At 37.1% G+C, this 17,876-nt stretch overlaps 1 protein-coding gene across 1 annotated transcript; it reads left to right on the top strand.

Annotated features, from left to right (window-relative positions):
• The first annotated feature begins 11,188 nt into the window (after positions 1-11,188).
• LOC112690222 (neprilysin-2-like) lies at positions 11,189-17,208 on the top strand. Its single transcript, XM_025564182.1, has 4 exons — positions 11,189-11,977; positions 14,512-15,078; positions 16,058-16,361; positions 16,628-17,208. Exons 1-4 carry the CDS (start codon positions 11,189-11,191, stop codon positions 17,206-17,208), a joined length of 2,241 nt encoding a protein of 746 aa, XP_025419967.1.
• Positions 17,209-17,876: the final 668 nt, after the last annotated feature.

Below are 17,876 nucleotides of genomic sequence, written 5' to 3'. Positions count from 1 at the left end.
TAAAATATACGTGTTTGAAATTTGAATAATATTTAACAACCATCAAAATTACTTTTTTGTAAAATTTTATATTTTACAATACCTACACTGAACGAAGATTTAATTTTAATACCGGTACCGATGGCTCCCAATTCTGTGACGCACATACATAACATGTTGTACCTATATACGTAATATGACTTGATAGATTAAAAATAACAAGAACAACAACACAATAGCATTTTTTTTACCCCAGTCGAATCATATTAATCAAACGTGAACTCATTATTATTAATAGGTCGACTATTATTTTATTTTCTTAAGGCATTTTTACAAGCATACGCTTAATATTGTTATTTCATATATTATGATAGATAACAATAATAATAATAATAACAATTATAATAATAAACAAAGAACTGAATACCACTGCCCACCGAACCGTGTTGGGCACGCCAACAAAATTGGATATTAGTTTTGACTGTCTTCGTGTAGTATGAGTGGTACTTTTGTGTTTTAATAAACTGACAATTGGAAACGTCCTGTACGGTTTTTTTTTTTTGTGTATGTGTTCACTTAATTAGAAACAAGACATATTTTCGTGGTTACATTACGAGACACAGTGCACGCGCAATAATACTTTATATCATACAATTACATAATATAAGTCAATTACGATTTGAAACATAAGCCGTGGTGAATCAAATTGAAATTTTACCCGTTTTATCAAGTTTACTCATTTTTAACATTGTAGAATGTAGGCGTACGCATGGGAGGTAACGGGTGTGTCCGGAAACCTCCCGAAATGGTGCCTTACAACTTAAGTCTAAGAGTAAGGGGCCCGTATCTTAACCGATGTCGCTCAAATTAAATGTAATTTATTTCTAAAATGTTTGGTAAAAAATAAATGATTTTTCGTAATAGAAAAAATAAAACAAAATGTTCTATTTTTTAGCGCAAAACCTTCTTTTGATAATGTAACAGCTGCAATTGACTGAAAAAATCCAAATCATAAATAATCGAAGGTATTTGGGAAAAATATACGAGATTCAAGGAAAACATATTCATTGGGAGTAAACTGACACAATGTTAAACAAAAAAATTAAAGTTATGTTTATTTAATTCTTTATACATTACAATTCATTAAATATACCTACACGTTTTGTCAAGATAGGGCCCAAATGTATGGTAGGCCCCCGCTGAAATACAGGTCCACGCACGCCTATGCGCGTGATACAATACGTTACAGTGTAATCTATTCGGTGTTGCAGTCGGATCTTAGTTTTTACGAACAAAAGTTTATCTCTTCGCAAACAACACAGTACGTCCGTGTCGATTTGATAAGAATATGTATGCATACAACAATATCGTGTAAATTTCAATAGCAAAATAACACGGGATGTCAGAAAAACTTAATCAAAATAAATTGCTTAACTGCCTACGTAAACATTATAATATTTTATTCTATTGTAGGCGTTTTGTGTAGGCAACGAATACAAACACGTGGAATATGAATTGTCGTTCTCTATCGATTAACGAATATTCCACACACGTACAATAGTACTATTATATATCATACTAATGCATTCGATACATTCATTGTACTAAATCGATTATTTGCAGTTGCGTGGCGAAAAAATGGCCAACTTTGCCTATGCCAGAAGTATACATTTTTAAGGAGCGTAAAGTATATTACTCTGAACTTGCTTTTACTCTTCCTTCAAGACGATTTTACTTTCACTATACTATATTTGTTTTAAATGGGTATGATCATCTTGTGGGATTGTATTAGGCTTGGTCTGGCCATTAAAATAATTTCCATTTTTATACACCAACGTTTTCGGAAAATAAAAACAGACATAAAAAAAAAAAAAAATTAATTTTGGTTTTCAAAAATACACAACTCAACTTAAATGATAAGCGTTTAGTTAAGTTTTTTTTTTTTATTTATTTAAAAAATCTCTATGCATTTTCTACATTTTAATTAACAGAATTACAAAACAGTTTAATATTATACTATCAAATACTATGCACGTACGCATTTTCGTTTGGCATTATACGTGATGTTAGCATTTGAGTGTAAATAAAAATAAATATATTTATAAATCCGTATACAATTAATTGAATTATTGACGTGTAGTTTATTGTTAAAAAATCAATTTGGTTAATTACTAAACTATATTCGAATCAGATTCTCGCCATACACGCCGACCGCGTAATATCGTTATCACGTCTTGCTGCTTATTTTAGTTTTCTTAAACAGTTAATCACCACCGATTTTTTTCGCACAAACTCAAAAAATCCCGTTTAATCACTACCAATCATCATCACTTCTATTGGACCAGTCGATCTACGTCAGTCAACGAATTGGTAACAAACTTAATTAAATCTTGTGTTTATGCCGGATATCATCCAGTACGGACGTCGTTTAGTGCGGTCCTACTCTATATGTAATCTCGGTATAAAGGTTATTATAATGTCTACGGAGTGTGCAAAATGCAGTGAGATTTTTACTCACAGTGAAGATTTGTTAGAATGTTGTAATTGCAAAAACAATCTACATTTTTATTGTGCTGGTGTCACTGAAAGTAGTTTTAAAAATATGTCACAAAACACTAAAACTAGATTTTCTTGTCAGACTTGTCGAGTCCCAAGTCAAAAATCTGACAAAGTAATTTCAAAAAAATCGGAGAAAAGGATGGAAGAGCTTATTAAGTCAATTTCTTTTATGAGTTCACAATTTGATGAATTCAACAAAAAACTGGACGCGGCTTTACTGGAAACGAATCACCTACGAACAGAAAATAATCAATTAAAAATTGAAAATACTAGATTAGCAAACGATATACTAGATATAAAACAAAAACTTGATACATTTGAACAAGCTAACATGGGTATCGGTATTGAAATAACGGGCATACCAAAAATGGAAAATGAAAACTGTATTAATACAGTTAAACAAATTGCTGAAAAACTAAATATTTCTATAACTGTAACAGAAGCTTCAAGATTAAACTCAACTAATAACAAACCATCAATAATAATTGCAAAACTAGAAACTTCGGAAATGAGAAAAAACCTAATAAAAAATAATAAACTACAGAAACTAAATGCAAACATGCTATCAGACAATTGGAATAAATAAAATAAAATCTACATCAATGAACGTTTGACGAAAGAAAAACGTATACTTTACTCAAAAACAAGGGCTGCTGGTAAAGAACGCAACTACAAATTTATATGGATTTCAAATGCAGATATCTTAATAAGAAAGGATGAAAACTCAAAAATAACTCGAATAAGATCAATCAACGATATTGAACGCATGTAACTACTAACTTCAAAACCATGTAAGTCTAATACCTTCCAACTTTCCATTCTTACCTATGTTATATTATATACAAACATTTCCTCAATACAATCGTATAATATTCAAACATAAATCGCTAAATTATATTTTAATCTTACTAACGATGATATCATATTATAACATCCAATATTACTATTCTTTATTAGTTTTGATAAATATTACCAATTATTTATATATTTGTTATGTACCTATTAATTTTAATTACTTTAATCTCATAAATTCTGTCATTTTTTAAAAACAAACTGAATCATTGTTATGTCACAGTTATTATTCTGTACATTTCTAATAGTAGCTATAAGTTCTTATCTAAAAATGCTATGCTTAATTCGTTAATGAGAATCCTAATCTGTTGCAATATGATTTTAATAATATTATTATGGCCTATTATATTAATTCATAACTATACACCTCTCCATATACCTTTATTAAAATGTCTACTTTAATGTTTTGTGAAAATTTAATATTACCAGATATAAATGAAATAAAAACGAACATATGCAATATCGATAAGTTAAACTCAATTATCAGCAATAATAACGTGTGTAATATGATTGCAATTAACATTTGTAGCATTCAAAAGCATTTTGATGAATTGTGTATATTATTAGATAACACATCTTTACAATTTGACATAATAATTCTGGTTGAAGCTTGGTTAGGTAGGGATAATATAATTAGTGAAAATTATCAATTACCAAACTATTCCGTATGCTACACTAGATTTAATAAAAAACCAAAATGACGGTATTATGTTTTTTATAAAAAACCAATTAACTATGATCTCTACTTTAGAATTACAAACAAAATCGCATACTGTACTGGAAATCCAAGTTAAAAAATAGTGTACTAGTTTTTTAATTTACGCAATGTACAGATCTCCTAATAATGACGTAGAATTATTCTTAAATGAATTACAATACACCGTTCTAGAAAAAGCCAAACAAATAAATGCTGACTAAGATATTGATAGGTGATATAAACTTAGATATACTACGTACTTCAACAATCTCAAATAAATACCTTGATCTCTTGGCTGAATTTGGATACTATATATTGATTAATACTATCACTAGACAAGCTTCAAACTCATGCCTCGACCATATATTTATGAAAAGTAACACAATTAAATATGTAAAACCAATAGTCAGTCAAATAACTATAACTGATCACTATCCAATACTACTTAGTATTGGAAATCTTATAAGTAATAGAAAAAATACGCCAAATCCACTCACAATCACTAAAATAGACCATTATATGTTTTCTAATTTAATATTAAATCAATCAAGGAATACTATATTAGCACATACTGATGTAAATCACGCTACTGAATGTTTTATTAATACATTAAATGACATAATAAAATTGTCATCTGTTAGTTTTAAAATTTCTTCGAAATTAAAAAAAATCAAACCATGGGCGACCACGGAATTAATAAAAGCAATCAGAGACAGAGATCTTCTTCATCTTAAAGTAAAAAAACATAACGCAAATGATAAACTAAAAAAATATTATAAAAACTTCAGAAATAAAGTCACTCAATTAATTAGAAATGCCAAAAATAAATATTATAAATTAGAATTAGAAAAAAGCAAATGGAAATCCAAAAATGAGTTGGAAATTAATTAATAAATTTATTGGTAGAGGTAATAAACAAAATATTATGAAAAATACAATACTACATGACGGTATTGAATTAAACTTAAAGGAAAATAGTCAAATTATATCAAATAAATTTAATGATTTCTTCATAAATGTAGCATCAGATTTACTTACTAAATTAAAAAATCAACAAAATGAAATTCATAATTTAGACATTTTATCTGACGACCACATCCCAAGTAAACCGATAGTTAATCAATTTATTCTTACCAATGAACGTGAAATTATAAATCAAATCACAAAACTAAAAAATGACTCCTCACCTGGTCTAGATGGTATTACGGTAAATCTATTAAAAGAAAATAAATTTACATTAGCAAATCCATTAAAACATATTTTCAATCTTAGTCTATCTAATGCAATAGTACCCGATCTATTTAAATTGTCAATAATTACACCAGTATTCAAAAAAGGGCGAAACTAATCTAATCAATAACTACCGACCAATCTCAATGATCTCAAATATTGCTAAAATATTGGAAAAAATGATTAAAGACAGACTAGTAACATTCCTAGAAACTAACAATATTATTCATAAATCCCAATACGGTTTTCAAAAAGGTAAAGGCACTGATCAAGCCATCGCAGAAGTCACACAATTCATTTACAAATCTTTAGATGAAAGCAAAAAATGCGCTACAGTATATTTAGACCTTGCGAAAGCGTTTGATACTGTTGACCACAACATACTTTTACTCAAATTAAATAAACTAGGATTACGAAATGAAGCTTTACAGTTATTTTCTTCATACCTAAGTAATAGAAAACAATGCGTTAAAATAAATGAATCTATTAGTTCACTGTGCCTTGTAAAATGTGGAGTTCCACAAGGAACAGTTGTTTCTCCCATACTTTTTAACATACAACTAAACGGTATTCACTTACTCCCTTTAAAAAGTCAGCTAGTATGTTATGCTGATGATACAGTTATGCTATGTTCGGGCGATTCCTGGGATGAAATATTTAATATAATACAATTAGATTTAAAATTAATAAAAAATTGGTTAACTAAAAATAATCTATTTTTAAATTTAGAAAAAACGTGTGTTGTCCCTCATGCCTTAATAGATAGTATGTTACCCACCGAAACAAAGATAAAGGTTCACAATATTCACTGTGTACAAATTAACAACTGTTTATGTGAATCAATAAATATAGAATATAATTACAAATACCTAGGTATCGAAATTAGTAGTAATATGAGATGGAAGAACCATATAGATCTATTAACGAAAAAACTTCGAAAAATGATGTACATATTAAGAAATTTAAATTAAGTTCTAGAATTACCAAAACTTCGGCAGATTTATCTGGCATTGGTGGAATCAATAATTTCATATGGAATAATAGGCTGGGGTGGCGTTTTTGAAAATACATTATCTCAGCTTCAAATTTGTCAAAATCAAATCATTAGGTTACTGCTCAATAAAGAGCGTATGTATCCAATAAGAAATTTATATACAGAGTTAAATGTACTCCCTGTTAGGAAACTATACTTCATAATAACAGCAATTTTTTTAAAAAGTCATAACTTATTACAACCCATAATGCATGGTATCAACACAAGATACGCAAAAAACAATTTTTTAATTAAAAGAACTAAAAAAACAACAACTAGTAGATATTTTGAAGTAATCGGTATAAATTTATGTAACAAAATACCATCCGAAATAATAACCCTTACAATTAATTTATTTAAAAAAAGAATTTTGCAATGGATGTTGGAGTCTCATGACGAATTAATCATATAATCTGTTACAGTACTTTATAAACACAATATATTCAATTTTTATCTAATTTTAGTTTAAAAAAAAAAAAATAGCTATATGATTATATATTTTTAAGAATGTACAACCTTCTTTTTTCTCTTTTTTATTTGTAATTATCTGTAATTCAAATGTAATGTTATCTTTGAACTCCTGGGCCCCCACACGAGTTCTCTCAGTGGGGCCCAGTATTCATATGTATGTATATATGTATGAAATTAAATAAATAAATAAAAAAATAACCGGGCGGCCAACACCCGCCCGTTACACTACCTGGCTTATCGGCTTAATTTCTCAATTATTACCGCTATCAGACCGCCCGTTATCTTCATCGACGTCAACGATGGCGTTTGTAGTCATCAATTAAAAATAATAAGATTATAAATGTCCAATCTACTAATTTATCAAAACGGCCTCTAAAATAAATAACAAAGGTAATAGCAATAATACTAAAAACTTAACTATTAGTCCTCCTTATACAAATAACACTCTAAACTTAGACAAAGACTCAGATGATCAGCATTTTGTCACTTACAAAACCAAACGAAACTCTTCGCCAGGTCAATCTCCTAAAACTAAAGAACCAAAAACTGCAAATAAAACAAATTCTTCATTTACTTCACCAAACCGTTACGATGTTTTATCTGTAATTGAAAATGATGAGAACGAAATATTACACGAATCAACCAGCGAAAAACCTCCGTCAATCACACCACCAATATTAATTTCCACTCCAGTAAACTATAACGATTTCGTAAAATCAATACTAGCGATTACAGGAAAAAACGATTTCGAATGTAAGTCGACTTCTAAAGACTTAAAACTATTAACGACCTCAACCGAGTCATACCACCGAATAATTCGAAAATAAATACGAATATTTCACTTATCAAGCAAAAGAGTATAAACCATATCGCATCGTTATACGAAATCTTCACCCCACAACTGATATAAACTATATCAAAAATGAACTCACTCTAAATGGATTTTAATTTAGAAATATTTCAAACATACAGTCAAAAATCTCAAAATCAGTCCTCCCAATTTTCTTCGTCGACTTGGATTCGGCCCCAAACAATTCAAATATCTTCAAATTGATTTCGCTTTGTTATACTAAAATAAAAATTAAAGAGCCTAATTCCCGGCGAGACCTACCCCAATGCCACAGATGCCAAGACTACGGACATACCAAGACATATTGTAACCATGAACCCAGATGCGTCCAATGTGGCTCTAACCACTTGTCCAAACTCTGCGAAAAGCCCAAAGACACGACGCCTTCCTGCGCACTATGTGGCGAATCTCATCCTGCCAATTATAAAGGTTGCGTTAAACACAAAGTTCTTCAACGATCGAAAAATTCAAAATCCAAGGATTTTAACCAAAATAATCACCGTCAACTTCCAAGTAAACCCTCAACCACCAAATTCCCGGGCATCATCAATTTGAACTCTACCTACCAAAACTACGTAAATCCAAACTCAACCAGTAATACCACGCGACAGACATCCTATGCCGATTCAGCCAAAGGTAATACGAAAAATCACTCCTGCAATCCCGATACCCTTCCTGATATTTATAAACACCTTTCATCATTTATCCAAGAACTCCAGTCACTCATAACTCCTCTTATAACTCTTTTTACAACACTTATAAACAAGCTAGTCATTACGCATTAATTATTATACCTATCACTAATCTAATATCTCCTCTCTCCATACTCTCTTGGAATACCAACGGTCTTCATAACCATAAAAATGAATTTCAATTATTACTTCACGAAAAAAAAACATTGACATCGCCCTAATATCCGAGACTCACTTTACTCCTCGATCCCATTTAACTATTCCTGGATACCAAGTCTACCTAAAATGTCACCCCGATGGTACAGCCCATGCCGGCACCGCCACTTATATGAAAAAAAATTTATCCCATCACCCACTAACCTCATACTCTGAAACGTACCTACAAGTCACATCACTGCTAATAAACCTAAAAAAACAATACCCAACTTGCAATATCATAATATCATCTATTTACTGTCCTCCAAGTCCTAAAATAACACCAAAAAATTTTGAAACATTCTTCTCCTCTTTAGGACAAAAATTCATTGTTGGAGGCGACCTAAACTGCAAACATTCCTGCTGGGGAAACCGTTCTGCAAATACTAGAGATCAAGCCCTTAATACGGTTCTAACTATAAAAAACTACACAAAAATTTCCCCCCCTGGTCCTACATACTGGCCATCCCATAGAAACAGACTTCCTGATATACTTGATATATTCGTTACAAAATACCCAACCATCTTATCACTAATATAATGAATCTAAACGATCTCTCCTCCGATCACACCCCGATTTTCCTAGAGATAGGTGCTAAAGCTAAAAAACTATCTAGACCTTCTCTCACTGCTGGCAGAGTAAACTGGCAAAAATTTAACTAATTAAAATCGAAAAAATAATATTGCGAACCTCCTTAAAATCCACCGTTGAAAGAGATCACGCCGTACACTTAACCCTCTAAGATGATTAAATCGGACCTAGCCTAAAGATCTATTCAAATAATCTGTCGAGTGGCACTACTGAGTGCTCTCTCATTCTGTTAGTTATTGTTATTGTAAAACATGTATTATAAAAATAACTTAATGTACAAATTGATATAGATTGTAATTATTCTTTTAACAAATAAAAAAAAATAAATAAAAAAATATTCGAATCATAAAACACACATTTGTTTTCCGTGTATTTATTTTGAGGATAGAACAATTAAAATTTTGGAGAAATGATTGGTTCGAAATTTCATAATATAGAAATAAATTAATATGTATTTCCCTAACAAAGTTAGTTCTAGTTACATTTTTAAAAAATTATAATTATCTTTATTTTACACACTTAAGGTACTTGTACATTGGAGAGTAAAATCGTGCTTGATTAAACTTAGTTCAGTTAAACTAATCTACCTGTATAGTATGTAGGTACCTACACTGTAAAGAAATTTAAAAAACATTTGTTCAAAATAAACATTTTATCAAAATGACCTCAGATTGTTGGTTATTTGTTTACTACGTGTACAAGATAGTGATTTTACGAATAATATCAGTTAATCGTAGATCAGAATTTTATTTTTAAATTAAGACATACGTTATTTTAGGTTTCTAAACATAAATAAGATCACCTTACATACCCGTTGTGTCCATCGGTGAGTTAGTTACCAGACTTTGTTACGACTGTCGATATTAATACATTACACTACGTAATCACCAACCAGTTGAAAAAATGTATCAAAATATGATTATATTTTAGATATACATATAGAATAGATTCACAGCAAGCCATATTAAAAAAAAAAGTTTAAATAATAGGATCATAAATATCAATTAGTTACTTACGAATTAAAATAATTAACTTATTTAGGTTTCTACGCATAAGCATGAGGATACCTTCTTAAGATGTGGACGGAATTAGAGCTTATTTATACTATGTTTGGTATACATTAAAATAATAATAAAAAATTGTTACGTCGTACGTACGATGACTATATTGTGTATACCGATCGATGTTCAAATGGAATTGGCTAAGCTTCAAAATACAATGGACATGAAATTGGATGAAAACGAATCACCACTCCAATAAAACATACGTAAAAACGAACGACGCTAAGACGGGTTTGATATCGAAAACTTTCTCGTTATTTCAATTTTTTTGAAAAGAAACCCGATCAAATTTGAAATTGATTAACCCATCGAACGGCTGCAACCCTACTGCTATCCGACAATCGCTCGTCGTCCGTTGTCCACGGTCGATGAGCGCAATAAGGTCCGGATGTCCCGATTTCGCCACCAATGGCCGTTTGGTCCGACGACTTAAGCGAAATTCAGCCGCGTGAGATAAGTGCAACGATCGATAAGTTTCGACGTGTGTCAAACGTGTGGCACGCGCGAAAATCAATTACAGGAACGTCGGAACGGCCGACAAGAAATGGAAAACGGATCGCAAATCGAATGTTCGGACCGCGTTAACGCTAAAATTTCGCTCTCTTCCCGCTGCTGGTCAGGTTGGATTGGTGTTGGCGTGCGCCGCCGTTCGCTAGCAGGAGACTCGTTGACGTGCTCCGATGACAGCGAACAATGTTTCACGTTCATTGATGTCGTTTTAAGGTTGCCGACACGCGCGCGACACGATGCGTACCCGAGCCCCGAAGACTCGTGTTGCTGGTCAATATTATTTATTTCGGTTTTCAAGTTACCACAGTGCGAATCGGTATCGCGTACGGAACAGGTCGCCTGTAAACAAACAGTGTCGCATAGCTTTTTTGTGTTGTCGCATATTCCGTTCGCGACTATCAAAAAAAAACTGTTAATTTCTTTGACTCTTTCGACCCTCCATAACTCCCTCCGAGCCCGCCGTCACGATGGCCGCCGACGAACGCCGTCGGTGCGGCCGGCCGGCGGCGGCAGCGCTGCTGGCGGTGCTGCTGACGTGGCCGCGGTCGGCTGACCCGACGGACTCGGACCGGCGCATATGCGTGACCGAGGGTTGCGTTATGTCCGCGGCGTCCGTGCTGGCCAACATGGACAAGACGGTGCGGCCGTGCGACGACTTCTACGAGTTCGCTTGCGGCCGGTTCACCCGGGGCGCCCGGGTGGACGACGACAAGACGAAGCGGACCACGTTCAACGCGCTGAACGACGCAATCGCGGACAAGGTGCGCCGCGTGCTGGAGCAGCCGGAACCGGGACCGGGACCGGGACCGCGGCACCCGACGCTGGCCAGGCGGCTGTACGGCATGTGCATGGACGAGCGCGGGCTGGACGAGCTGGACGCGGCGCCGCTGTTGCGCCTAATCACCGCGGTCGGAGGCTGGCCGGTGCTGGACGGCGGTCGGTGGGACGGCGCCGGGTTCCGGTGGACGGACCGCGTGTACCGGTTCCGCGAGCTGGGCCTCAACGTCGACTACCTGCTGGACGTGTCCGTCGCGGTCAACCACAACGACACCACCGAGCACGTGGTCGAGCTGGACCGGCCCACGCTCGGCATCAACCCGGTGTACCTGAAGCGCGGGCTCAGCGACAAGATGGTGGACAGCTACTACCGGTACATGGTGGACGTGGCCGTCGCGCTCGGTGCACAGAAGCCGCGAGCCGTCCGTGAGCTCCGCCAGTCGCTCGATCTCGAAGTGCTCCTGGCACGCATGTCGCAGGTCCGTAAATCGTTCACGAAAATAAAATACAAAATTAAATTAAACCGAACTACGTTTGGTCGGCGCATCGGCCGAAAATATAATAGAAAACATAAAACCGTCGCACGACGGTCGTGAGTTGATCTGTGTGTATTTGGTACCGAACGACTACCGCCCGACATTTATCCGCGGGATCGAAATCGACCAATAAGACCGCAATAAGATGCGCACGGTGTTACTATGAATCAGTAAACATTTATCGGCGACTCTGTTGGTAAACACGTCGGTTAAGTACGGGATCGACCCATTTGAATGGCGATCATAACTTGTAGGCGTGCGCAAACCTGTGTTTTAGGGAATGCCCAATCTTGAGCCCTATCTTAACAAAACGTGTGGTTAGTATTATTTAATTTTTTTTTTTTTATTTGATATATTAGTGGTATAATCAATGTTTTCCTTGAATCTTTTATATATTTCTCAGATTCCTTCAGTTGTTATATTTATATTCTTGTAGTCAAATGCAGCTGTTACATTATCAAAAGAAATTTTTGCACGAAAAAATAGAATATTTTGATTTATTTTTTTCTATTGCGAAATATCATTAATTTTGTAGCATATATTTTAGAATTAATTTAATTTAATTTCAGCAACATCGGTTAAAATATGATCCCTTACTCTTAGACTAAAGGTGACGGGTCTCATTTACAACATTTCGGGAGGTGATCGAGAAAAAAAAATTAGTCGTTATGTATGTATAATATTTATTCATGTAATATAAGTGTATTTGTGTATGTTTATTGTTAAGTCTAACAATGTACCACTGATTATTGATCAATTGCCCATCTAACTACTAAATAAAAGGAAGCACTTCCCAGGGTTGAGCCCAGATAAATACTTTTTTATCTATGTGAAGATAATATATTAAAAATCAATTTAGATAAAGACAAAGTTCAACTAACATTATCTTAATAAAAGATAATCATAGTTCATCTAAATATAAAGCAGATAAGTTAAAAAATAAACAACAATTTTATACTAAATTGTCAACAAAAAAAAAACAAAAAAATTATCAGACATATCGGGAATAAAGTATTTTTTTGAGGTATTTGAAATTTATCGTGATTTTAAAGCGTTTTATTTCATTAGAATAAAATTTGCTTTCGGCGATAAGACCGATAGAGCTGGAAAAACACTTGTGAACGGATATTGGTGGAGGATGGTTAATAGATTTACCCGTTTAGCCGTTTAGCGCTCCGCATTTTTTAAAATTCATTAATACAAAATTAACGAAAAGAAAACTGCTCCACGTGGATTAAAGGATTAATTTTAAAAGAAAACTGCTCTGCGTGGACCAAAGAATTTATTTCATAATGATTTTAATAGTTTTTGCCAAAAACAGTAGATGATGATGACGAGATGATAATCGTTATCCATTACCCAAAAATTTATAATTATCATTATTATACGTGGTTATTCTTGGTGAAGCCCACAGATATATAATAATTATATTCTATATTTGCGCCAAATAATAGCTGAATTTGGTTAGTACACATTAGGGTATGAATGTTCGAAATCAAGGAAAACATATTGGTTTTTTTCAATAGCGTTCGTTTTAACTACACGTTTTCATTGTCTTGGTTACCGACATTACGTCGCAGCGATGGGCAGAAAAATCCCGGAGTCCCCGAAGCACACGAAATATTTCTCGAATATTATGCAAAAAAAAAAAAATAAACCTAGATAAATTGACTAAAGTTCTTACTAAAGCGTTCGTCTAAGGTGGACAAACAGATAAAGTTTACAATTCTATCTGGATATTAGATAGTTAATATTTCCATCCGGATAAGTATCAACGCGGGAAATCGCCGTACTCGCTGCTGCCTTAGGTTTGCGCCTTCGCCGCGATACGCGAAGCGCAACGGAAATCGATTGGGAAAACGAGGTTAGGTTAGGCGTAGGTGTTATGCTGGTCGCGACGGCCGAACGCTGCGACCGTTGCATGTTTACACATTATTCCTATAGACTGGTTTTCACTGCCAACGAATCTACCGCGACAGTTGTCAATAGTACGATTTTGTCACAAAATGTTTATGCAATCGTTACTATTTTAATTGCAATACTGTAATATCAAACGTATACGGAGACAATACTTATTTAAGAAGTTGGGAAAAACGCGATTTTTAAATAAAACGTTGGTTGATTTTCTTTTGTTTTTTGGATAAAAATTAGAGAAAAAAAATGTTATCTCATTCCTCCTTCTCTTCGAGCAAACTTATAATGATTTTGTTGTTATTCACAATGCACGCGATTTCGGGCATACTGAAATTGTACGATTCAACAGGCGTCGTTACTCTACAAAAACCTAAGTACTGCTACAAAACGCAGAAAATATGTTTAGAGCTAACCTAACCTGAAAAGCTGCGATTTCTATGTCTACGAAACCAGTCATATCGGCCGTCACGGCCAACCGCGCTTAGAAAACCATACCTTTAGGATTTGCCTTTAGGTTGCCCCCGACTGAACCCGTTGTTCTCGTTTGTCGCGCGCTCGAGCAGATGCAGTCCGCCGACGGTTTGGCCGACTTCACCGTGCTGACCGTGTCCGAGCTGACGGCCCGCCGGCCCGGTGTGCCGTGGCGCGAGTACATCAACCGGCTGATGTGCCCTGACAGCGGCCGCAGCGGCGACGCGGCGTGCGTACGGGACGGCCAACGCGTCATGGTTAACGTGCCCGGGTACCTATCCGGACTGGGCCCCGTGCTTCGGGCCACCGACCGTCGGGTGCAAGCCAACTACATGGTGTGGCGGGCCGTGGCGTCCTGCATCGCGCTGACCGCCGGACGGCTGCGGGCCCGGCAACAGGTGGCCTATGGTGAGATGCTGGGCCCGCTGACCCGGGAACCGCGGTGGGCCGAGTGCGTCGAGTTCGTGTCGTCCAAACTTCACCTGGCCGTCGGCGCGATGTACCTGAAACGATACCCGAGCGAGCGCGTCAAGACCGCCGCCGTCCAAATGATCAACAGCGTCCGGCAAGAGATCTACGTGGCCCTGAAGAACTCAGGTACAAACGATCGTTGCTTCTTGTTGTCGGCTTCGTGTGGGTCGTCCGCGTCCACTGCCGCGGTAGAATATCCGTCTCAAAATATCTCACTCGCTTCATCGTACGCATTTGACAGCTGCTCTCCGTTTTCTACCGATAACATTCCTTGACAACGCTGACCAGCGACTTGTTCAGTGTTATGTTTGATTTCAGCGGAAGACACTACGACTTCAACGGGAGTGTTGACCTATAATAGAATCCATTTGCTGCTAACGATCTTAGTTTTATTTCTACTTGGCCAATAGCGGTTCGTTAATGTTTGACCCTAAGAGTTCTGTGATTTACTGTGATTATCTACAGCCAAATAGTCTTGTCTTTTAAAACTTATCTATATATCTTCTTCATTTTTCCCCAATATCGTTACATCGAGCGCGCTCATACTTTACAAATTATTGACCGTTTTCAATTCTGATTTCTGCTACACACGATAACGTCTCCTTCATAACTGATTAAAATCCAACATAAAAGAGAACTAAAAACAGGGCATCTTTCTAGCTTAGCCCAGTCACAATATTGGATTTTTCTGACTCTTCCTCTTAAACTTCATTATTTCCACACATTGCATTCCGATCCGCGTACACAATGTTTGATTATTCTTACAATAGTTCCTAAAATAGCAAATAATATTTGATAATAAATTAATTGTAATTTACAATTTTGTATATAAAGTGACGTTTATCTAATAAAATAATTGAATATATTATAGTTTAGTAAAATTATTGTACCTATGTTCGAGTATTTAATATATTATATTATAACCTGAATTTATAATATATAAAAACGAAAATAACTTGAACGATACGTCTATAAGATGTGGTAACGAAAAATTTTCATGATATAAATTTAAAAAATCAACGTCATTTGTTGTGTTTCCTATGCGTCACAATGTAGTTCTTTGATGTGCTAGTATACTTTAGATACGATAACGGTTTATCTCGTGATGATATCTCGTTTACTTTGGAGAATGTAGTTTGCAGTCATATTGAAAAACGTGTGTGACAGATTGGATGGATTCGGAGACGAAAAAAAAACGCGCTGGACAAAGCTAAAGCTATAGAAGAATTCGTTGCGTATCCGGACGAGCTGCTGGACGCCGAAAAGGTGGACGGTTACTACGCGCCGCTGCGATTTGAAAACGACAGCGATTACTTCGGGTCAGTGCTGCGACTGGCCAAGTTCGTATGCGACAAAAACTTCGAGAAGCTACACGTGCCGGTCAACAAGTCCGACTGGACGACACACGGCAGAGTGACCGTTGTCAACGCGCTCTACAATCTGGTCGAGAATAGCATACAAATCCCGGCGGGTAAGTCAACAACACCCTTAATCCACGACTGCGGCAATACTTTTTATCGTTTTTTCACGGCCGATTAGACATAACTACATTCACCCCTAACATCGATAAACACACGCGTACACGTACCGTACGTACAGTCCTAATTGCACGAGTGTAACTACGCGATCGGGTGAGACTCTCTTTTTGATGTCTTATTCTATCTCTTGGCCGAAGGCATGTTTAACCGATGAAACTTCACGGGGACGTGGATGTATTCATGGGTGCGTGGGTTGCAGGCATACTGCAGGGCATGTTCTTCTCGGACGACCGGCCGGGCTACATGAACTACGGGGGCGCGGGCTACGTGATCGGGCACGAGATGACGCACGCGTTCGACAACCAGGGCCGGCTGTACGACCGGGCGGGCAACGTGCGGGACTGGTGGCGGCCGGAGACCAGCGGCCGGTTCGCGGAGCGCGCGCGCTGCATGGTCCGGCAGTACGGCGGCTTCGGCGGGGCGGGCGACGGCGGCGCGCGCGTCAACGGGCTGAACACGCTGGGCGAGAACATCGCGGACAACGGGGGCGTGGCGCTGGCGTACAGCGCGTACCGCCGCGACCGCCGACGCCGCCGGGAGCCCCGGTTGCCCGGGCTGCACGAGTACACGGGCCGGCAGATGTTCTGGATCAGCGCGGCCAACGTGTGGTGCTCCGTGTACCGGGCCGACGCGCTCCGGCACGCCGCGCTCACCGGCCGCCACCCGCCCGGCCGGTACCGCGTCATCGGCGCGTTCCAGAACCAGCGGCACTTCGCCGCCGACTTCCGGTGCCCCGTCGGCTCGTTCATGAACCCCGCGGACAAGTGCCGCGTCTGGTAGACGGCGGAGGTCTCCGCTGCTGCTGCTGCTGCTGCTGCTGCTGATGCTGCCGTTCGCGGCAAAGACGCGATCTGTGCCCCGTCCGGGCTCGCTTCCGCTTCGCCGCTGGATCGCTACGGGGGATATCCGACGATCGCCGCCGCCGCTGCACGATCGGCGATCGGTAATGGACCCGTGGAACGAGAACCGAAACAAAATACGTTTGCGTGGTCGGTAGCGCGCCGCGACGTCGTGTTTTTCAATGGTTGTCCGGAAAAATTAAGTTCGCGTGTTTTGATGTTAAGCAAATATATTCATACGAAATCACGTTCTTGCGTACTTCACCGATGAATAATACACACGTACCGTAGTGTTTCCAGGAATAGGAAAAAGTTACGTGCATTTCAACCGCGGTTCAAGATGGTAATCGTGATTTCAAGTTTTTAACCGTAGACCTGTTAGTAGACAATCTGTCTACGTAGAAATCGTACGATTTCAACTGCTGCGGCAAGACGCGACCCGAACAATTGATAATACTTTTTTTACCGCGTAAATCATCACACGTTTTCGTCCAGTGATAACAAGTTATCATTTTATATTCGAAGTCTATTAAAATTCAAAATTAACGAATAACTATTTTTTTGTAGTTGTTGTGTTTTTATTGTTTTTTTTTTTTTGTAATAAATCGT

Source organism: Sipha flava, unplaced genomic scaffold (genome assembly GCF_003268045.1).
Source record: "Sipha flava isolate LNK unplaced genomic scaffold, YSA_version1 49577_pilon_pilon, whole genome shotgun sequence".
In the NCBI taxonomy this organism is placed as follows: Eukaryota; Metazoa; Arthropoda; class Insecta; order Hemiptera; family Aphididae; genus Sipha; species Sipha flava.
Note: the sequence above shows the minus strand (reverse complement) of the source record. Positions and strands in the feature narration are given on the sequence as shown.